We start from the raw sequence: 22,014 nt of genomic DNA, 5'->3' as shown, positions 1-22,014 counted from the left end.
TGGGGGGCTTTTTGGGGCTGGAGGGGGGCACGGCAGCAGCACAGGGGTGGCCTGGGATGCTCAGGGGTGCTCTGAGCCCCGGCCCCGCATGCACCCACCGCAGCAAGCAGCTCAGCACACCAGAAGTAAGCGCAGCTGATTTAAAGTGCACTTTAATAGCGCGAGTGTCCACGCAGCCCGCTCGCACGCCAGCTCGCTGAGATGATGCTTTTAGCTTAATGAGCCCCATTCCTCTTCTCGTGCTCCCCGCCTTCCTCCTGACGGGTTGGATCACCATGAAGCGGCTGCAGCAGGGAGCAGCAGCCGGAGCCAGGGGGGTGCTCGGGGCACGCAGAGCTCGGGCTGCAGCAGGGGAGCCCCGGGGGCTCCCTAGGGGCTGCCCCCCCCCCCTTGGGGGCTGCCCCAGGTCGGGGCGCTCCCTCCCAGCCCCCCCCCCCCCCCAAGCGCTGCTCCAGGCCCCTCCGCGGGGCTCACGTTGGGGTGGGGGCTGCGGGGGCTGATCCGTGCCAGGACCCCCCCCCAGCCCCTGCCCGGGGCCGCCAGGATCCACTCCCCGCAAGGGGAATTCATTAGCTTTGACTCATTAAAGCTGTCTGGTGATCAATATTTTCGCCAGCTGGTACCTGGCTCCCTTCTCGCTCGCTTTCTCTCACGAATTCAGCGGAGCCGCTCCCGCCCCAGCTCTTCGGCAGCCGAGGATCCCCCTCCCGGAGCGAGGAGCCCCCCGGCCCCGGGCCGAGCCCCCCCGCACCCCCGGGAGCCTGGGGCTCGCTGTGCCCGCGGGGGCTCGGCCCGGAGGAGCCGCCGGAGCCCGGCCGGGTCCCGTCGGGCGGGGGCGGGCGGAACGCGCAGCGTCGGGGCTCGGTGCGAGGCGCGGCGGCTCCTCGGGACCCCCCCCCCGACGGCTCCCCCGGGGCACGGGGGGGACCCTGCGAGGCGGCGCCACCCCCGGGGGGCCGCGGGGGGCTGCGGGGCGGTGCGGCGGGACCCGACCCCGGGGAGGTCCCCCCCGGCCACGCGCTCCCGGAGCCTCCGGGGGGCCACCGGAGCCGGGGGGGGGTGGGGGGGCAGCTCCCGGTGCCTCTCCCGGCCCGTCCCGGCCCCTCCCGCCCCGCCGCGGCGGAGCTGCCCCCGCCCCCGGCCCGCCCCGGCCCGGCGCGGCTCGGCTCGGCTCGGCCCGACGGGCGCAGAGCGGAGCCGGGGGGGGGCCGGGGGTGCCCATGGCGGGGCTGGGGGCGCTCTGGCTGCTGGCGGCCGCGCTGGGGGCGGCGGGGGGGCACCCGCAGCCCTGCCGCGTCCCGGCCCGCGCCGGCCCCGCCGTGCGCCTGGGAGCGCTGCTGCCGCCCGCAGCCCCCGGCCGCGTCCGCGCCGCCTTGGCCGGGGCCGCCGGGGGTCCGGGGGGGGCCGGAGGGCTCGGGGGGGCGGCGCTGCCCCACAACCGCAGCCTGGAGCTGGTGGCGGGCGCCCCGGCGGCGCGGGACCCCGGCTCGCTGGCGCGGTGGCTCTGCGGGGCGCTGGGGGGGCGCGGCGTGGCCGCCGTCCTGGCCGTGCCCCGCTCCCGCCGGGAGCTGCTCCAGCTCGACTTCCTCGCCGCCGCCCTGCGCCTCCCCTTCGTCAGCGTCCTCGACACCCGCGGCCCGCTGCCCTTCCGCCCGCAGGTAAGAGCCTCGCGACCACCGCTGCGGGCGGCGGGACCCCCGGGAGGGACCCCCGGCTCCGTCCCAGCTCTCCGCGCCGTCCCGGCTCCGGTCCCTGCTCCTGTCTTGCCCCCATCGCGGTTCTGTCGTGGCCCCCCCATCCTCGCTGCATCCCGGCTCCATCCCGGCCCCAATTTCTGCCCCCACCCCGGCTCCCTCCCGGCTCCCATCTCACCCCCATCCCGTCCTCACCCTGCTGCTGTTCCTGTCCCTGTCTCGGCGCCATCCCGAGCTCCATCCTGGCTCAAGCCTCACCTCATCCCAGCATCATCCCAGTCCCCTCCTGGGCACCATTCTGCCCCCATCCTGCCTCTATTCCAGCTCCCATCCTGGCTCTCTCCCACCTTCATCCCGGCCCCCATCCCAGCTCCGTCCCAACCCAATCCCAGTTCCCAGTCCAAGGCAGCTCCCCTGGCAGCCCTGTGCTCCCCCATCCCCTGTCCCAATCCTGGTCCAGCCCCAGCAGGGCCCTGGGGATGTGCCCAGAGCCTCCTGTGCCACCCAGTTCAGCCCCACTGGCCCAGGCGCAATGGCCACACTCACCCGTGCCGTGATTCACAGCCTAAACATTGCCAGCAGAGACCTGTCCCCAGCCCCGCAGTCCTGGGGCTGGATTTGTCCCTCTCCCAGTCCTCTCTGGGGACAGACCCTCGCCACGCGGGGCTGTGTTGCCCGACCCCTTTGCACTCTCTGGAGCATTTGGGCTCCTTCGCCCGCGCTGGGCTCAGCCGCCAGCCTCCGCTCAGCCACCAGGAAGGTGACTCCGCTTCTTGGCACGCAGCAGGAGCACGGCAGCAGCCTGTCCCCCAGCCTCCCGCGGGGACACGCGCCGGCTGCGCCGCCCTCCACGCCTGCTGCGTCCTTGCAGCTCCTGCTTGGGGCTGGGGCCGGCTGCGTGCTGCTGGCAGCAGGGCAGATGCACGACCCCCGCCTCAGGTGGCAACGGGGGGGCTCAGAGCGGGGTCTCCTCCCTGGGCAGCTCTCTGGTCTCCTGGGCTCTGCACACCCTCGGGTGTGTGGCTGGAGCTGCGTGGGCAGAGAGAAACCATTGTTCCAATCCGTGCTGCTGCTGGAGGGAGCAGGGCCAGGAGTGGGGTGGTCCTTGGGTGGGACGGATGGTGCTGAGCCGAGGGTTGGTGCTGCTCTGGGCTGTCCGCAGGGGCAGCAGCAGGGCTGGGGACAGCCACCACCCCTGTGTGCCGGCAGAGCCCCTTCCACTTCCACATGGACCGGCAGAGCTCGCTGGAGACGCTGGTGGAGGTGCTGGCGAGCATCCTGCAGGCCAACGACTGGCACGAGACCAGCCTGGTGCTCTGCCACCCCTGGGACGTCTCCGGCTTCCTCGGCCTCTGGGCCCGCCGCACCCAGCTCCTCCTCCGCGCCGTGCTGGACCTCGGCTACCTGGATGAGCCCAGGGCCTCCCGCTACCTCCGGCAGCGCGGGGAGCGCCTCAAGGCTCTCTCCAGCCCCGTGCTGGTGCTGGGCTGCGACCTGCGGCGCGCCCGGCTGCTCTTCAGGGTGGTCGAACAGTCGGGGCTGCTGCTGCAGGAGTTTCACTGGATCCTGGGCTCCCCGCTCCGCGCTGGCGAGCTGCAGACCGAGGGGCTGCCCCTGGGGCTGCTGGCCTTCGGGGAGGTGGGCCGGCCCCCCCTGGAGCCGTTCGTGCAGGACGCGGTGGAGCTGGTGTCCCGTGCCATCGCCAGTGCCGCCGCCGTGCGCCCTGACCTCGCGCTCGTCCCCACCATGGTGAACTGCAACGGCAGGCTCAGGGAGGGCGCCGAGTCCTCGGGGCGCTTCCTCTCCAGGTAAGGATGGTGCTGCCGGGGGGGCCGTGCCCCCTCCCTGCTCCTCTGTGGTGGTTTTGGGGCATGGCGGGGGGGTGACCTGGTCACAGCCGCTGTGGCCGCTGCTGTGGGGCTCAGTGCATGGCCCCCCCCCCAGGGACAGGCTCTGTGCGGCTGCACAAGGGGGCTGCGTCACTTCAGATCTCCCTCACGCTGCCCGAGCTCTGGTGCTGTATAAATATTAATAGCGCTTGGCCCTGCTAGCACAGCGAGCTGCAGGGCAGAGGCAGCAGGGCCGGATCCTGCTCCTCCTCTGTGCCGAGCTGGGCACCTTGCGCTCCCAGCCGCAAGCCCCGTCCCTCGCCTCCCCTCCCCGGAGCAGGACCCCGCTGTGCCCGAGCCGTGACCCCGCTGTGCCCTCCCCCCCCAGGTTCATGTCCAATACGTCCTTCCACGGCCGGACGGGACACGTGCAGGTGCAGAACGGGACACGGGTGCAGACGGAGCACCAGTACCGCGTCTGGAGCCTGCTGCGGGACTCGCTGGGGCAGCCGACGTGGGTGACGATGGGCGCCTGGCGGCACGGCAAGCTGGAGCTGGAGGAGGGCGCCTGGCAGAGACACCTCCAGCGCAAGAGCCTGGCCGAGGGGGGAGGCGGTGCCCGCGCCAAGCTGCGGGTGGTGACGCTGGTGGAGCACCCCTTCGTCTTCACGCGGGAGGTGGACGAGGACGGGAGCTGCCCGGCCGGGCAGCTCTGCCTGGACCCCGGCACCAACGACTCAGCCGTGCTGGATGCCCTCTTCGAGGAGCTCGGCGCTGGGAACGGCTCGGTGCCGCGGGAGTACAAGAAGTGCTGCTACGGCTACTGCATCGACCTGCTGGAGAAGCTGGCCGAGGACGTGCCCTTCGACTTCGAGCTCTACATCGTGGGCGATGGGAAATACGGGGCCTGGAAGAACGGGCGCTGGACGGGGCTGGTGGGGGACCTGCTCAGCGGCACGGCCCACATGGCCGTCACCTCCTTCAGCATCAACTCGGCGCGGAGCAAAGTCATCGACTTCACCAGCCCCTTCTTCTCCACCAGCCTGGGCATCCTGGTGAGGACCAAGGACACGGCGTCGCCTATCGGGGCCTTCATGTGGCCCTTGCACTGGACCATGTGGGTGGGCATCTTCGTGGCCCTGCACATGACCGCACTCTTCCTCACCCTTTACGAGTGGAAGAGCCCCTACGGCATGACCCCCCACGGCCGCAACCGCATGAAGATCTTCTCCTACTCCTCAGCCCTCAACCTCTGCTACGCCATCCTCTTTGGGCGCACCGTCTCCAGCAAGACGCCCAAGTGCTGCACCGGCCGCTTCCTCATGAACCTCTGGGCCATCTTCTGCCTCCTGGTGCTCTCCAGCTACACGGCCAACCTGGCGGCCGTCATGGTGGGGGAGAAGACCTTCGAGGAGCTCTCGGGCATCCACGACCCCAAGGTGGGAGCGCGCCGCTGGGTGGGCTTGGGGATGTGCTCGGGGAAGGGAGGGGGGGCTCTGATCCCCCCGGGCAGGGGGTACTGATACTGCGGTGCCTCCTTCCAGCTGCATCACCCCTCGCAGGGCTTCCGCTTCGGCACGGTGTGGGAGAGCAGCGCCGAGGAGTACATCAAGAAGAGCTTCCCCGAGATGCACGAGTACATGCGGCGCTACAACGTCCCCACCACCCCCGCCGGCGTCACCATGCTCAAGTGAGGGTCGGGGGGGGCATCGGGGGCCCCTCCGCTTTCCCCCTCCCCTGCACACCCCCTGAGGGTGTCGCACTGGGGGGGCAGCCCCATCCCTGAGCCCCCCAATCCGCCCCGCATTGGCGCAGGACGGAGCCCCCCAAGCTCAACGCCTTCATCATGGACAAGTCCCTGCTGGACTACGAGGTCTCCATCGACTCCGACTGCAAACTGCTCACCGTGGGCAAGCCCTTTGCCATCGAAGGTGGGGGAATCGTGGCAGGGGGGACGTGCTGGGGCTGTTGGGGGGGCTCTGGGGGACCCCTCAGTGGTGGGTGCTGGAGGCTGTGCCTGGCCATTGCTCCCCCCGGTCCTAGCATTGCTGCTCTCTTCCTCCCCGCCCCGGGGGCCAGGCTACGGCATCGGCCTCCCGCAGAACTCGCCGCTGACCTCCAACCTCTCGGAGTTCATCAGCCGCTACAAGTCGGCCGGCTTCATCGACCTCCTGCACGACAAGTGGTACAAGATGGTGCCCTGCGGCAAGCGCGTCTTCGCTGTCACCGAGGTGCGGGCGGCCGGGCCCTGGGGAGGGGGGAGCTCTGCGGGGACCCCCCAGCACCCTGCCAATGCCCCCATCCCTCTCCTTGCAGACCCTGCAGATGGGCATCTACCACTTCTCGGGGCTCTTTGTGCTGCTCTGCATCGGGCTCAGCGGCTCCCTGCTCACCTCGCTGGGCGAGCACGTCTTCTACCGCCTGGTCCTGCCCCGCATCAAGCGGAAGAAGAAATTCAACTACTGGCTGCACACCAGCCAGGTGGGGCGAGGAGGAGCCCGGCCCCAACACCTTCCCCCAGCCCAGTTCTGTCTCCCCATGGGGCCCTCACTCCTCCCTTGTGCCCCACAGAAAATCCACCGGGCGCTGAACACGGGCGTGGAGGAGCAGAAGGGCCAGAAGCTGAGCTTGGCGGAGAGGTAGGGCCCTGCTCCTGTCCTGCCCTGCTCTCATCCTCCCCACGGGCACCCTCCAGCCCCGGGGCTGCGGCGGGACCCCCCTGCAGCCCCCACCTCGACCCCTCTCCCCCCTCAAGGTGCGCCCCCGAGCAGAGCCCCGGGGTGCAGCCCTGGCCCCGGCTGCGGCAGGAGGGGCGCAGGGTGCGTTTCCAGCTGGACGCGGCCACCCCCGAGGGTGAGGGGACCCCGGGGCCGCGGGGGAACGGGCCGCTGCAGGGCACGGGGGATGAGCTGCGGGAGCTGGAGGAGAAGATCGAGGCCATGCGGGAGCAGCTGCGTGCGGCCCTGGTGAGGAAGAGCGAGCTGGTGGCCGCCATGGGCACGGCCAGGAGCAGCCGGGCACCGGCCTCGGAGCGGCCCCGGGAGGACAGGTGAGTGTGGAGGGGGCCTGGGGGTGCTCCTGGGGCACCCCAAAAGCACAGCCGGGGCTTCAAGGGCTCTGCACCCCAACTTCAGGCTTGGCTCCTCTGCATAGAGCTGCACTAGGGAGGGTCCCGCACGATGCTGCGCCCCTCGGAGAGCAAGGACCAGGGCTGGAGGCCCCCAGGCTGCCTCCCCCCCCCCCAGCACCAGGGCCTGGGGAGTTTGTGTCTCTCCTCCCAGCTCTTTGAAGAGCAGCAACCTGAGTCAGCAGCCTAAGATGGGGGTGGGGGGGCTTTAATTTTGGGGAAGATAGCAGGTTAAGGTGTGGTGAGAGGCCACTGCACATCCAAGCTGAACGGCCGGACATCTGCCCGTCAGCCTTCAGGAACACTTTATAAACAGAGATGAAGAAGAACGAGCCTGGCTTCCCCCTCCCAGCAGCATCCCTGCGGCGGGGGCTCAGGGCCCTGCTGACAGCTCTCCTTGCTCCACAGGCAGGCGCCGGCCCCGCCGCAGGAGAGCCCCAGAGCAGGAGCACGGAGCAGCCCCGGGGGCAGCAGGAGGGAGCCGAAGCCTGGCTGAGCCCCAGGGCACTGGGTGGTGGCACCCACACTGGCCCCTTCCTCAGCCCGCTCCCCTCCCTGCGAGGCAGGAGATGAAGTAACGGGGCCCAAAGGCGAGGGATGAGGGGGGGGCTGTAGAAGGATGAGGGTGCCACAGGCACGGCTTCCTTCCCTGCAGCCTTCCCACTCGCACAAACGCTGCCCAGCGCTGGTGAACTCGAGGGCAGGGGCTCAGGCTCAGCCCTGCCGGGCAAGCAGGGCCCCCCCCAGCCCCCCAGCAGCATGAGAGGCACCCAGGGGTTGAGGTGCTGAGCCCACGGCCAGGCCCCGGGCTGCTCACGCGTCACCTCCCAGCAGGATCCCAGCACAGTGCTAGCAGGACACCAGGGCAGCACCACAGCAGCTGTTAGATATAATATTTATTATTATATACAAACACATTTTGTACATTAATTAAATAGAATGAACTCTACTCTTCATTCGTCAAATGATTTGGTTTGCTTCCCTCCCTCCCCCTCCCACCCCTCTTGAAAGCCGACGGATTTCTCCTCCCTCTTGCGCGTCCATGCAGTGGAGCCCCCAGCGCTGGTCACCAAGTGGGCTCCCCCCCCCAGAGCAACACCCAGGGCTCCTTGAGACAACAGGAAAACAAAAACGGGGGGAGGCACCTGGGTGGGAGATGCAGAGGGGCTGGGAGCCCTCATGGTGCTGACGTGGGAGCTGGGGGAAGCCACCAAAGGCAGGCGGGAGGGGGACAGGCGCTGACTGCTGGGTGGGGAGGTGAGGCTGAGACCTGGGGATGCTCTGCAGCAGCCCCAATGCCCCCCAAAGCCCCCCAGATGTGACACTCTAGTGCATCGACCCCCTTTTTTGGGAGAGCTCTGCTCTACCTACAAGCACAAATCCCCCTTCCCAGCACCCACCCCGGGGGCAGGCAGCCAGCTGTGTGCACAGGGCTCACAGGGCTTGCCAGGAGAACAAGGGAAAAAAAAAAAAAAATCAGCTGAAATTTCTTAGCTTTAGTGTTTTGGTTCATTGCTAAACCTTCTCATGCAGCACCAGTCCAGCCAGCGAAAAGCCACTCATTCCGCAGGGACAAGGCACTGAAGAACAACCTGCACCCCCTGCAGCTGCAGGTGCCAGAGCTGCTGCCCTTCCCCTCCCCATCTCTACAGCCACCGAAGCTAGAATCAGTTCCCAGAGGACATCAACTACGAATTGCCCGGGGCCACATGCACTGAAGAGGGGCCGCATGAGGGAAGCCTCGCAGAGATCCCCAGCAGGGGAAGGCTGAGCATTTCTCCAGGGCTGAGATGTTTTCTCCACTGCCTCTTTCCTGGGGTGGTTGCTCTACCTGCACAGGGCAGCTTCTACCTCCCAACCCCCTGACCAAGTGAAATTCAAGGGGAAAAAAACAAAAAGAAAACAAAACAGGGCTAAAATGCAGCTTCTGCTTTGGTTATTGGCCAGCTTTGCTCTGGTGGGAGCAGCCCCAGTGTCAGGGGAAGGTGTTGAGCTTCTTTTCCCCTAGAGAAGGAAAGTTTACCAGTTTTCTCCCAAGCATGGCTGCCCCTGCTTGCATGCAGCTGCTGTTCTGACCAGAGCTGCCGCACACACACGTGGCTCATCACAAACCAGCTCATGTCTGCAAGCAACGCCCGGACTGCAAACACCACCTCAGGGGGGCCAGGAGGAGCTGTGACACTGAGCTGGTGGCAGGGAGGACACAGCCCCAGGGGCAGCACGAGGCCCTGCAGGCGCTGGGACCCTCGCACCCTCCCTGCGGGGAGCAGCTGGCACCGAGCAGTCCGACACGCGCCAGCCTCTCCTCCCGTGCACGAGCGTGCGCCTTTCCCAGGGGAGTTCACTGCAGCACCTTCTCTCTGTCCCAGCTGCTCTGCCTCCGCTAAGAGGAATTCATGGGTTAAGGATGATGGTGAAGTGAGAAATAGTAACAAACGAAATCCAGATGCCTTCCTGGCAGTCCAGAAGGACACTGACAGGGACTCAAGACAGGCTCCTCGAGTCTGGCTCCGAGCACGGCCCGGAGCTGGCTGTACTATCCGCTGGTGCAGGGCAAGGGCCGCTCTCCCCCCGGTCCCCCAGAGCACGGCCCGAGCGTTTGTCCTGATCAGTGTTCTCCCCAGGGGCTGGGGGGGGCTCTGCCACGCCGCCGTCTGCGGCGCAGTTCTTGCTGCCAGGATTCGCTCGGCTGTCTGAGCCTCGCGCGGCCTCAGTCTGCTCGGCAGGGGAAGGGCTGGGGACAGAGGCCCCGTCCTCCTGCACCGGGCCGGGGGGCGCAGCCGGCGCCGCCTCTGCGGCAGGGGGCACGTCTGCAGCAGCAACCACGGCCGTCGAAGTGACTTCGATGGTGATGGAGCCCACAGCAGTCTCCGGGTGGTCGCTGCTGACCCTGATGCGGGCAACCAGGCTGGAGGCGGCGGCGTCCTGAGGGCTCCCGTTGGCCATGGCTTCGTGCACCACGTTGGGCTCCAGCAGGGTGGAGCTCAGGTCGGAGAGAAACGAGGCCTCCGTGACGATGGCGGCCGTCTCGGCGACCCAGTTCAGGTCGCTCCCGGCCGTGGCCGCGGCGATGACGCTGGAGGCCTCGCTGGGGGTCAGTGCGGCCGGGCCGCTGCTCTCCCCGGCAGGGCCAGCGGCCAGGTGGGGCCGGCGGCTCCCCACCTCGACGGGGGCGGCGGTGGTGTTGTTGTTGAGGTTGTCCTGGAGCGTCGTCTGCGTCCCCTGGCCTACCTGCTGGTTCTGCAGCAGCATCTCCTGGATCCTGATCTGCTGGAGAATAGCCGGCAGCTCGTAGTGGTGGAAGAAGTAAATCATTGAATGCTGGAGAAGGCAAAGGGAAAGGAGTCACTCATGGGGCTGCAAGCCTAGGTTTCCCTAGCAGAACTGTTCTGTCATCTCCTGGTAAAGCCAGTGACTGCGGAATTTGGCTGCTCTGTCCAGAAGCTCACCTGAAATTCTGCAGAGATTTCTTATCCCTCCCACCATAGCTCCTGCAAGCTGCTGTCGGAGAGCAACTGAAGAGCTCTGAAGACAGGTAACAGAGCACAACGCCCCTTCCTTTGTAGGGGTCAGAACAAGGGTGAGGGCATTTATCTCCAGCCCATCTTCAGTTCCCTGTCTGCATCTCACAGCAGGAAAGGGGCAGGTCAACAGCCAGAGACACACAAGAGGTCTGCTCGAACCAGGATGCTGAAGACAGCAGTTTGGGAGTGGTCTTGCCAATACCTGCACTGCACAGACACGACCCCCTCCTCGGCTTCTGCATGGGAGATTCTCAGTGAGACATCCAGAGATGGGCCAGAAATCCTTCCCTAACCCCTTCCAAAACTCAGCCTACTGTCAGACACATGGCTGGATTTGAGCCTGTGACCAAAAAGTCCTGCTGTTTGACAGCCACCCCTTCCCATTGCTCCATTTCCAAACCAGGGATTATTTTAACCTCTTATAAAAGCAAACATTGCTACTCAAACTCCGCTTGACAAGGAGTTTGATGAAGCCCAAACTGCAGCTCATTTCCATCGCTTTTTAACAGCGCAGCCAGCGCGAGCAATCAGCAATGGAATGGTTTAAACTGCGGGCAGCCAGAGCCCTCTGAGGGACCAGGACTGAATTCACCACGATGGCACGTGCCCCCATGCAGCTGGCTGCAGGAACAAGAGCAGAAATGGCAGCTACTCACCTGGATGAACAGCCACGAGGTGACGAGAGCCAGGCTGCTGTACTGCCCGTTGAATCGGTAGTGGTAAGCATAGAAGGCAAAGTGGTACAGATAGAAGAACCTGCACAGAAAGGCAGCAGATACCAGGATACATCAATGGACAGGACAAACAAGAGTTTATTTGCACTCATAACTCTGCTCTGAGCTGGTGCATTTTGCACAGGGTGGTGCAGACCCCCATTAACATGCAATTAGCACGTTCACTATCCACATGTTCATGCTTCACTATGAACAGGTCTTCAACTAAACAAAACAAAGGGCAGACAAAGGGTAGGGGTGATTCCATGCACGAGCTGAAGTGGAAAATAATTGCACTTTGGACCCCGTGACATGCAGGTCAGCTCCTGAGGAGACACACAGCTCTCAGGAGTGGAAGCTCTCCTGGGAGGACTGGAAGGGATCTAAAGAAGGGATCTAAAGAGGGCCCCCACCAGAGATGAGGATATGCAGTGAGTTTGTGCAATATGGGACTGAGTTCCTCATACCTTAGCCAATGCCTCTTGCTCGTATTGGTGTGGCAACAGATAGCATCATACTGGTCAGCCAGCCACACGATAAGGATGATGTAAAACGCAGTTGTGGTGTCGTTGAAGAACTCCGACATTATGGCCTCCATACCTACGGGACAGAGAGGTGCCTGATGTCAGCACATTGCAGGGCAGTTACGGCTTGAAGAAATCCCACATCCCTCCCAGAGCTGGGGCTCTATGACTGTACGGCAAAAAAACACAGCAGGACAACCTCATCTCTGCTTAAAGCACCAGCTGCAGTCAAACAAGTCTCACTGCTGGCTGTAATCACTACGCAGGCCAGAGGATCAGCTGGCTCTGGCCAGCAGAATTTTGGTGGCTTTGTTTCAAGTCCCAGCTGTGCTAATTACAGGAAGGGGGAATCTGAAATGAACTGAAGTGAAGATGGACAAAGGTTCAATTCATAGGTCTTCCAAACGAACTGCTGTTCCAGGGGACACAGAAGGACAACGCAGCTCACTGTGCCAGCAAACTCCAGAGCCTTCCACCTCGTGAGGAGCAGACACTGACCACCTGCCGTGGCCAGGTGAGAACAGGGAATTATACTTCCTACCGATCCCTGAGGGAGTTGCTGCACATAAACAAGAAGTGAGCCCACATCCTTACCTACTAGGGCCAGGATGACAGTGAGCAGGGGAGCCGCAGGGAATGCAATTGTCATGTTCATTTCCAGCATCTGTAATAGGTCAACTGCAAGAAGGAAAACACCACATCACAAAGTGAACGTGGGACCAAGGAGCCCCCCACCCCAGCACCACTCCCCACTCAGAGCTCTGCAGCGTGTTGTGACGTCCACTGCCCCACGCCCGCTGTCCCTGATACTTGTCAGGGGACAGAACAGCCCTCGGACGCATGGTGCAGGGGGATCAAGGTGGGATAGAGTTCCTGCTCAGCTACATGCAGGACTCTTCTGAACCACAACAGTTCAGGGTATAGACATAATACACCGCGCTGGAGTGGGCTGCACAGTGTCCTAAAATCAGCCTAAATCCCTCAGCGAATCCTTACCAATGAAGACAAAGATCTGATGGTGCGAGTAGCGCAACAGCATCGAAACGGACAGAGTCTGAAATATGAGAACAGAGGCCACTGTTAGAGCCACACAGGGTCAGGGTTTCTTTCAAAATCACGCGACAGCAGAGGCTCAGACAGGTGAGCCTGGACTCCCAACACTGCACTGAATGCTGTGCATATCCCACGTTCCTCAGTTAGAGCTATGCAGACCAATTTCCCAAAGAATAATTAGGACTTCACAAACAGCAATTAATCTTTGCATTACTGCAGTGAAACAGACAGTAAGTAATTTGTTTGTAAAGAGACCGATTTTGAATATTTGAGCAGTGGCCAAACCAAACAGCAGCAGAACTGGAACTGGGGTTTGCTCCCGTTCTGTATCTGCGCTCCTCCCAGCTCCCAGCACCTCTCCAGAGGTCACCCTGTGCTCTTCGCCATTTCTCCTCTCACTGGCAGTGACTTTGTTGTACAAGGAGCTGCATCAATGGGACGTCAGGCACAAAGGGAGACAGTCACCCACGACTGTGAACACAGGCTCAGTTATCACTTGAAGTCTTGTCTCATACTGATCTTCAATCGCCTGGTCACACACGTAGTCACAGGAGATTTGATCCTACTTTGATCAGCCCTGACACATTAGTTGGACCCACTCTTAAAAATCTGAGGACAAATTTGCCTTGGCAATCCCCGTGTCTTGGCAGCCTGAGCATTTAATTACACTTAAGAGACTCTAATCTGGATCTCTCCTTTGACAACAAAGCCATTATTTCATTCTATTTCCGCTCCTCTGTTTGCTTCACTTTTTGGACACTAAACACCCGCATTAGGGAAAAATAAATCAGTAGAGCTGCATGCTCCAGTGGCTTAGCTTTAGAAGCAGCTATGAGCCCAGGCCTGTACTGTGACATAAAACCTCACCCACATGCTGATCAGCTGAGCTCAGAGTCCAGGCAGTGCCCGGCTCCTGCCAACTTACAAATATCACCATGATGACAAAGGCTGCCAGGTAGGAAGTCCTGGCCATCCACATGCTGACGAAGCGGTAGTGCTCTCCAGACACCACGTTGCGAAGGAAACCTGGGGGGAAAAAAAAACAAAACCACCACACAACCCCAATGTAACCACCTCACAAAACAAGACCAAACTTCTGAAGAACTAGGATGTAAGGCAGGAGATCTAAGGCAACCCCTCTGCACGGCTGCACCCCGTTGTTATGCAGTGCAATAAGGAAGTCACGTTTGCAGATGTCTCTCCCCTCCCATTTGTTTCATTTTGTCCTTGACAGTAACACCCCTCCGTAACGCAGTGAACTGCATCAGAGATTAATCAATAGTCAGAAGACAATATTCATGCGTCCACAGAAAAGCCACCACCTGCTCTGCACAGCTGCTGAAAGTGATTATTCCAAGCCTTACCTTTGTTTTCTTCATTTTCAGCCAAGGCTTTGACACTTGACATCAGGATGTCATCATAACCCAGGAACTCGTCCAGCAACAGACGACTGAATCTGTCCCCAAAGCACTGATCCCTGGTAGGATCTAGACAGAACATAGACACAGAAATCAGATTGTTCAGATCTTACACCACAGAGGAGGAAGGCAAGCACAGTCTTCTCATCATTTAAAAGGACACACATGCCAGCAGCTTAGACCGAGTCCCTAGCAACAAAAGGCTCACCCCCAAGTAATGGCCCAGAGAAATTTGTTCTGGTAAAGCTCAGAGGGACTGCAGAGGCTTTTCAGCCATCAGCTGGGCTCTGCGTGGTGCTGCTGGAGCCCACCAACACCTCCCCACAGCTCTGGGCACTAACAAAGATGGTACAAAACATCCAAGTGCATTCTGCTGTACAAACACTGCTCAGCTGGTAAAAATACCCCAAATCCAATTAACACGAAAGCCCAGAAACAAACCATTTTTCAGTAAATTACTAGGATAATTATGAAGGAATTTGTCTAGCTGAATGGGAAAGCCCAGGTCAATAAATAACCATTTAACATGGAAACTGCCCATTAACCGTATGGAGTCTCTGCTTAGTACTCCAGCCCAGCTGTGCTTCAGGTTGGTTAGGAGCGAGTAACGCGATCTAGTCCAATCGCTGCAGCACCAGCTCATTACAGATCAATTAACGTCACAGGCAAGAGAAGGTTTGAGAACACGGTTCTGAATTGAACGGAGTAAATGCCAGAAGAGAACGCTGCCCCATGAAAACGGTCTGCTGGTGCTGGCAGGGGCACAGAAGTGTGCTGAGAAAGCGCTGCGCAGGTCCCTGACACACACCCAGCAGCTCTCACCACTGGGCACGAGCACTGCTGCTCTGCTACACGCTGCAGTGTCTCTGCCTCAAAGGGCTGTGTTGTTTCAAGCCTCTAAACCACAAAACAAAGCAGTCCAGTTGGACTGCACCGAAACAGCACCCCCAGTACCACCAGGCCTTTCCTTCCTCAGTGAGAAACCTGTGCTGGATGCAACATTAAGGCTCGGGAACAGAAACAGGCTCCAGCACTGCAGAGAGCTCCTCTTGGGAAGGTACCACCTACCGCAGCAGTAACGGCTCCATAAAGCAGCTCTCCCACATGAAAAATGAGCGCCATCAGCCGTTATAAATAGTTTCCACAAGACTAATAAGGAGTAGATGGGACATGACTGACATCCCGACGAGAGCCAGCAGTCGGGTGTCTGCAGGAACACGCGTCCACAGGTGCACCAGAGCGGGCTGGCTCCCTCACTCACCCAACGTCACCACCATGACGGGGATGCTGAGGCGCTGGCGCGTGCTCTGGGACAGGCGCAGGAAGCCGTACTCCAAGGAGTACTCCACGATGTACTCCTCCTGCGGCCACACTGCAAGAGAGGGTGGGAGGGAGACTCAACAGCAGGGTTCACAGACAGTCGCCGAGAAGAAATAGCACCTCTGGACTCCCTCCCCCCATATCACCACGTTCTTGAAAACGTAATCAGTTGTGAACACGTTCCAGGCTTTCTTCAACCAATTTAAAATGAATCGATATGAGTTCTCGAAACCGAAGCCCATTCCCTTGATGTTAGTCCTTAATGTGAAGCTTCCGGGAAAGCTTCAAGGCAGAGGTTTCAAGCTGTGTCAAGCACCATCCAGAATCTGCCCCACGCCACTCATTTTTGCATTCAGTTTCTGCCTTCTTCACTGCTCAGGAAACAGCAGGAAAATAAACTGAGCACCAGCTCAGCTGCTGAGCACCAAGTAAACAAGGCAAGGACAACTAGCACTGCACTTCTCTGGACGCAGAGGTAGAGGTCACTGCTGCAATTACAAATCTCAAAAACTAGGCAGGAGCAACTACAGATTAGAAAAGCCTTCAGTGTCTGAAGTTTTTTTTTTTTAAGGACAGTTACAAATTAATGCTTTTGCTACCTGTCTGAAACACCACCACCAAAAACGTTTAATAGGATACAACAATGGAAGAAGCGTGCCTGCCTCACCCGACCGAGGCTGACACATCACTGACAGAAGGGCCCAATCAACCTCCCTGACTGCCTAGGAGAGAGATCGCATTCCTTGGGCAGCAAATGCCGGCTGGTGCTTTTAATGAAAACTAAAACTGAAACAAAAACAGTTTTAAGTTCAAATGCAAATGAAGTGTTAAGTACCAACAAAAGAATTACTCCATTGGTATCACACAGCATTCTTCCATGGCAATACATTCTGCCTAAACGTTGAACTTGGTGTACTTACAGAACAGAGGAGCTGGAATTACACTGCAAACAGGCATATGTGGCTCTAAGACCCATTTGAAAAGATGAATTTTGGGGCTATGTTAACAAGGGGCACGATTCTCTCTCCTACCATGTCTCTGGATCGTTTCCCACTGGGCATTCAGCACAGCAAGGCCCAGCCCGGCGGTGGCAGCGCTGTACAACAGGGCTCTTACAGAACTTAAGCAACTATTAATGAAGGCATTGCACCCAAAATATTTACATGTTCTCCAGCCTGAGGAGACTTAATCATCTTAAACACGGGACTAATTAGTTCTGGATCAGCATCAAGCAAAACTCTGCAAGACCAAGGGAACGGCGCTATTGCCACGTCCAGCCTCACAATCCTCCACTGCTAGAACACCCAGTACTGCTGAAGAGCAAAGAACCCCAGTACTTCCAGTGCAAGAGCAAAGGGGAAAAAGGCAAATGAGGATCCAATTGTCGTATTTCTCGTTTTAAACTTTTTTTTTAAACAGATTTCCTCCCCTGACAAAAGTTTTCTAACACTGGAATTCCATTTTAAACCAAACAAAGCCACCGAATCTCCCTCTAGCATTTAGGAAACTTTATCAGTTCACACCAAAACAGCGGAGGGAGGCAGCAGGACGATCTCCTGAGCCATGTTCTGAACGACGCAGAACAGCAAGGCTGCATCTCGCAACCTCCTGAAACTTGCTTGGTGGCTTTCCAGATTAGTTTGCTCTTGCAGGTACTGGTGTTGAGTCAGGGCCCCAAAATACAGCCCAAATCCTGTTAATGCAGTGAGGAATGTGCACCGTCAGTTGGATCCCCACGGGTCTCCAGAGGACAGTAAATGCAGAACGCTCAGGAGAGGGAGGTTCGCATTCATCTGAGCTATCTGGCAGCGATCGCTGCAGAAACATGATGCCAGCCCAGAAGGCTTCAGCAAACCTCGTCCCCCAGATGCACCCGCCCAACTCCCAGCCCCCCCAGCCAAAGGGAAGACGTTGCTGTAGGTCTGTGGTTAGCAGGGACACGGTTAACCACAGGTGAAAGCGTCGGGGATAGCCTGGGGACGTTTAAGGTCACCGTGCACAGCCCCAGAAAAGCCGGGATGAGAGGTGCAGGGAAGGTGCAGGGGAAGGGGGGAGCACAGATAGCAGCAGAAGTTGTCTTTACCTGCTCTGGTTAGCATCTCAAACTCGGACACAGTCTCCCGCAGAGGCTGCATACCTTTAGTGGCCGCTTCACTAAACGAGAACTCCTGGCTTTCGTTGCGGCTCAGCGCCTCGGTGCTGCTCATCCGGGACGGCTTGAGGAACACCTTGGGCTCGATATCCAGCTCAAACTGTGGGAAAACCGTGGACAAGTCACGTTAGCAATCACTTCAGCTCCAGCCTTCTGGGCTCCCCCTGTGCCCCAGCGACGGCCTCAGCCACCAGAAGGAAGCCAGGAGAGGCCGGCTTCTCAGCATTTAAGTTTTGTCTTAAAATAGGAGAGGCTAACCAGGAGGTCCAGGAAAAGCCAAGGGAACACACCCTGTGCCAGGTGACTGAGGGAACAGAGGGACCCCAGCTTACTCACAAACACTGCATTAACAAACTGTTCGTCCCCAAACCAACCCTCGCCTCCCCCCGTGTACACAGGGAGCGTGCCTTTACCTTGATAGAGCTGTTTTCGAACATATCCACAGTCATTTCCTCCTCTTCCTCCTCTTCTTCCTCAGCTGCGGGCTCAGCCACCATTCCTGGGAACTTCTCAGCTCCGCAGAACTGCAGGTAGATGGCGGCCCGGCTCGAGTTGCGCTGTATTTCCACCCGCAGGATGCCGTCGCGCGGCCATTTATCTCGCACGTGCTCCAGGCAGTTGATTGGCGAGCGGGAGAAGGCGATGTGGATGTAAGCCAGGATGAAGAGCACGAAGAGAGCCTGGACAGGGCAAGACACAAAGCAGACACCGTTAGCCTGACCCAGCGCTGCCTGTTCGCAGGCTCCCCAGTTTCGACCATCTCTTCTTTGCCCATAAAGACCCCAGATCTGCAAGTGGACAAGAGCTTTTATGCTTTCCAACCCCAGTGGTCTTCGCACCAAAGAATAAGGCAGCCTAGAACTGGGCGACTTTTCCAGCCCCACAGACAATTGACAAAACTCTCCCTGTGCTTCCTGTCCTTCCGAAGCCTCTTCAACGCGCTGAGCCCTCCTCTCTCCAGGGTAAGCACCAGGAGAGGCCTGAAGCTGTTCCTGGGAACCAGTTTCCAAGGTGCCTTTGACCAAAACTTCTCCGCCACTGCAAGTGTGCTGTGGGTGCTACGCTGGCCGGCTGCCACCCAAGGGGCACGTCGGCAGTGTGTGCGCGCTGCCTCGGGTCACAAAGCACCAACTCTTACAAAACCCCGTGCCCGGCGCCCGCTGCCTTCCCTCCGCGTGTTCTGGGGCAAAGTGCTTCGTCCCGAGCCCCAGGGGCACTGCAGGTGGGTACGGACCAGGCCCCACACGGCTTACCGCTGAGTTCTCTCTCGTTTCAAAGAGCCAAAGCAGTGTCTTGACGAAACTTTGCCAACCCACAGCTCACTTTGCTAAACCCAAGACTCGCTTTGATCTGCTGCTCACTCAACACAGCCGCGAGGAAAGGCTACCGAAGCTCTCGCAGGAAGATTAGGAGGCGTTAAGACAGATCTGTGGTTAATCTCTGCTCGGTCAGGCCAGATGTTGAGCACAGCAGGGAAAGAAGCACTTCTGAACTGCAAATAAAAGCCCTGCAGAGAGCTACCTGCCGATGAACTGAGCTCAAGCGGCCTCCAGCACACCAGAGCTGCGGTTTCAGCACCAACAAACTCACCAGAAGCAGGACCCATCCTTGCCCACGGGGCCGGGGTCCTGTCACCTCCTGCACGAAGCACACGCATCCTGCTGGCCAGCACAGCTCGCAGCCACAGCCACAGCCCCACACAAGGTCCTGGGAACCAAAACCACACGAGCAGAACGAACGCATGCCGAGGTCCCAAACAACACCGAAAAAACAGGAACGGAACCGTGGGGTTCAACAAACTACATCCTTCTCTGGCTGTCCACCATTCCCCTCTCCGCACAAAACCCTTCCTGTCGAACATTTCCTGTTGAAGCTCGGGGAAGGCTGCCCGATTGCACAAGAAGAGACAACCAGCTGCGAGACCACAACACAAAACCCGGGGCAGAAGCGTCAGCCTCTGAAAGTTGAGGATGTGCCAGGAGGGTCTGGAGGATTGTTCAGGACTGCTGCGGGCTCTGGACCCTCGACACACGACAGACTTACTGTCAGGCAGCCTGGTTCTGCTCCCTCCAGCACGGTCCCTATTTATCACCCAGGGTCAGCGATCCTCTGCAGGCACCTTTCAGTTCCTGCATCGCGTTTAAAGCTACAGAGGGCTCCTGCCCACTAATTCAACAAACTCGGAGCTGATTCCCAGGAATTAGCTGGTTTTCCGTCCTACCAACGTTGTAACATCCCAAAAGAGTTTTAAGCAAGTCTCTGTTGGAGCCTCTTTCAGGCAACCAGACTGAAAATTCTTGCTTATCACACCAGAAGAAATAAAGCCCCAAAGCATCAGCCAGTGCTGCAAAGGGACATTATTATTAAAAATCAAGTGGCTTGCTCTGAGAGTGCATGTCCAGCCCCAAGTTCAGACAATTTGTCACCCACCAGTGAGGCCTTTCAGGCTGAAGCACGCCCGTTCTACTTGGAAGATGCTTTTTGGCTCACGGAACAGCTGTGGGTCACAGCAAAACAAAGCGAGCTAATAAAACTCCCTCCCTGCAGCGAGGCTGATAAATCCAGCACGACGTTACCCAACGCCGTCCAAAGTTCACAGCCCAAAGCTCCAAGGAGCAGGAGCCCAGGAAGCAGCATGGGAGCACTTCGTGTGCCCGCTCTCGATTCAACGAGCTGTCCCTGCACCCGCTGCTCCTGACCTATTTGCTGTGAACACAGACTGGTAAACACCACGTCTGCGGGGGAGCTGCGCAGGAAGACGAGGGGAAGGTAAATCACAAACAGCTCCCTCGGCGCAGGAAGAACGGCGGCGAGGCCACCAAAGCAGGAGCAGCCTCAGGAATTCCCCTCTGCCACCTCCTGCTGCTGCTCCCTGCATGGAGCAGGCTGAAAGCCCGGCTGGCTTCTGACCCTGAGGGGGCAGGCACTGCTCTCTGCAGGTGCCCTGTGAGTATTTTTATTTCCTCAGGTGTGCTCTGGTGGAACTGCTACCAGCCGGACTGCTCGCTCCACCTGCCAGCCTGGCCACTGGCTCCGCTCCGATCTCCCCGTCTGCCTGAATCCAGTCACACAACGGGGGGAGAAAGGAGAGAGGTTAAAATCCTGAACACCTCTTGGACAGGGAGAAAATGTCTATGTGCAGCATGAGACACAGATCCCAAATGTTTTCTTCTGTTAAGCAGCCAAATTTTTGAAACCTGCAGCAGAGACACGCTGTTCTTCCCTAGCTACCCCTCCTCCCCTCTGCCCCTCACCCTTAATTTCCAGCAGGCACTGGTGAGACGAGCTTTGGCAGCCCTGGGGGCATTTAACCCAAAGGCCACTTCCCACATGGACAGCACTGGGCCATTTTGCCCATCACTGCCTGACTCCCAAGGGGAAGGACTCAACTTCCAGACCCCATTTACGTGCAAGGTCTCCAGAGCTGCACCCACGTCAACAAGATGGCAGGCAGGCTTCTATCCGGTTTAGTGGAAGTTTGATGCTGTCCAGGAACAACCGAGGGTGTTGACTACTAAACAAGCCAGGGCTGTGCACTGCTCGCTTCTAGCAGAGACAACTCGACGACATGCCAGCAGCCACGCATCTCGTGTGTGATCCCCTGGAACCACCATGAAACCTTCCACACCCACCCCTGCCTCTGCCCCTGCCTCGCCTACGGAGCGGGGTCAGCAATTCCCTCAGCACCTCCAGGGCTCGCAGCAGAGCTCTGACAGCCAGGGCACTGCCGAGCATTCCTACAGCTCCTCACACCTCGCTGGGCCTGCGCCAGCCGGGTTTGGACAGCAGAAACACCTCCGGAGACGGGGCAGAACCGAGGGCTGGAGGCGTTTACGAGCCAGCTTGGGGCAGCCCCGGGTCTGCACCGAGCCCCTCACCTTGAGCAGGACGAAGAACTCGAAGACGCGGCGGAAGGCGGGCGGGAAGAGCCGCGCGTAGGTCACTGCCATCTTGAAGAAGAGCGCGTGGAAGAGGCGGTCGCGGACGTTGATCAGCGGGTTCTGGTTGCCGGTGGGGTTCCGCACGCCGCGCCCGTTCCCCCCGGCGGCCCCGCCGTGGGTGGCCGGGTGCTGGTGCGCGGCGTGGGGCGGGTTGTTCTCGGACATCGCGGCCCGGAGAGGGGTGGGGAGGGGGGGAGCCGAGGGGCGCCCCCCGCTGAGGGCCCGGCCCCGTTGGTCAGCGCCCGCCGCGGCCTCGGCGCGGCCCCGAGCAGGCCCGGCGGGGAGGCGGCTCCCGGGCCGGCCCCGCGGCCATGGGCGGCGCCGGGAGCGGTGCGGGCACCTCGGGCCGCGCTCCTCCTTCCTCCTCCTCCCCCCGCCGCTCGCCGCCTTCTTCCTCCTCCTCCTCCTCCTTTCTCCTCTTCCTCCTCCGCGCGGCCCCGCCGCCCCTCAGCGCCCCGCCGCCATCTTCCCCCCGCCGGCCCTGCGCGCAGGGGATGCTGGGACGGTGGCGGACCGCGGCAGGCTCCGCCCCTCGTATGTAAATGAATCGCTCCCTCCCGGCATGCACCGCGCGCGGCCGGCTGAGTTCAGGGGGGCTCAGCCCCCAAAAAGACAAAAATTAGGAGGAAATAAACAGGTTGGGATGAAAAGTAAGGCGTAGTGGCGCTCGGAGAGTGAGTTTATAAGGATAGGGGTGTGAGCACTGAGGAAAAGAACTC

General features: G+C 60.1%; 2 protein-coding genes across 3 annotated transcripts; one reads left to right on the top strand and one right to left on the bottom strand.

Moving 5' to 3' along the window:
* Window positions 1-1,220: 1,220 nt before the first annotated feature.
* On the top strand, window positions 1,221-8,172 carry GRIN3B (glutamate ionotropic receptor NMDA type subunit 3B; the record flags this gene model as incomplete). Its single annotated transcript, XM_084499022.1, has 10 exons — window positions 1,221-1,658; window positions 2,904-3,502; window positions 3,912-4,962; window positions 5,068-5,213; window positions 5,339-5,454; window positions 5,603-5,754; window positions 5,840-6,004; window positions 6,095-6,162; window positions 6,279-6,572; window positions 7,059-8,172. 10 exons carry the CDS (start codon window positions 1,221-1,223, stop codon window positions 7,144-7,146), a joined length of 3,117 nt encoding a protein of 1,038 aa, XP_084355148.1. The 3' UTR covers window positions 7,147-8,172.
* TMEM259 (transmembrane protein 259) lies at window positions 7,568-21,697 on the bottom strand. Of its 2 annotated transcripts, none has more exons than XM_084499029.1 (11): window positions 21,233-21,697; window positions 17,768-18,034; window positions 17,286-17,454; window positions 15,144-15,254; window positions 13,829-13,951; window positions 13,390-13,490; window positions 12,408-12,465; window positions 12,006-12,089; window positions 11,355-11,487; window positions 10,831-10,930; window positions 7,568-9,971 (listed from the first exon to the last, which is right to left on the bottom strand). In XM_084499029.1, exons 1-11 carry the CDS (start codon window positions 21,458-21,460, stop codon window positions 9,135-9,137), a joined length of 2,211 nt encoding a protein of 736 aa, XP_084355155.1. In that variant the 5' UTR covers window positions 21,461-21,697; the 3' UTR covers window positions 7,568-9,134. The 2 variants fall into 2 exon arrangements, with proteins under 2 accessions (XP_084355155.1, XP_084355156.1); XM_084499030.1 differs by having other exon boundaries at window positions 17,340-17,454.
* Between the last annotated feature and the right edge of the window lie 317 nt (window positions 21,698-22,014).

This window comes from Aythya ferina, assembly GCF_964211825.1.
Source record: "Aythya ferina genome assembly, chromosome: 26".
In the NCBI taxonomy this organism is placed as follows: Eukaryota; Metazoa; Chordata; class Aves; order Anseriformes; family Anatidae; genus Aythya; species Aythya ferina.
Note: the sequence above shows the minus strand (reverse complement) of the source record. Positions and strands in the feature narration are given on the sequence as shown.

Excerpts from the sequence above, each read along its gene's own strand:
- TMEM259 (XM_084499029.1), bottom strand. The coding sequence starts at position 21,460 with ATGTCCGAGAACAACCCGCCCCACGCCGCGCACCAGCACCCGGCCACC. Across the intron at positions 12,090-12,407 it reads TCAGATCTTTGTCTTCATTG|TTGACCTATTACAGATGCTG; the intron begins GTAAGGATTCGC and ends TCCTTCTTGCAG. Across the intron at positions 10,931-11,354 it reads AGCAAGAGGCATTGGCTAAG|GTTCTTCTATCTGTACCACT; the intron begins GTATGAGGAACT and ends CTTTCTGTGCAG.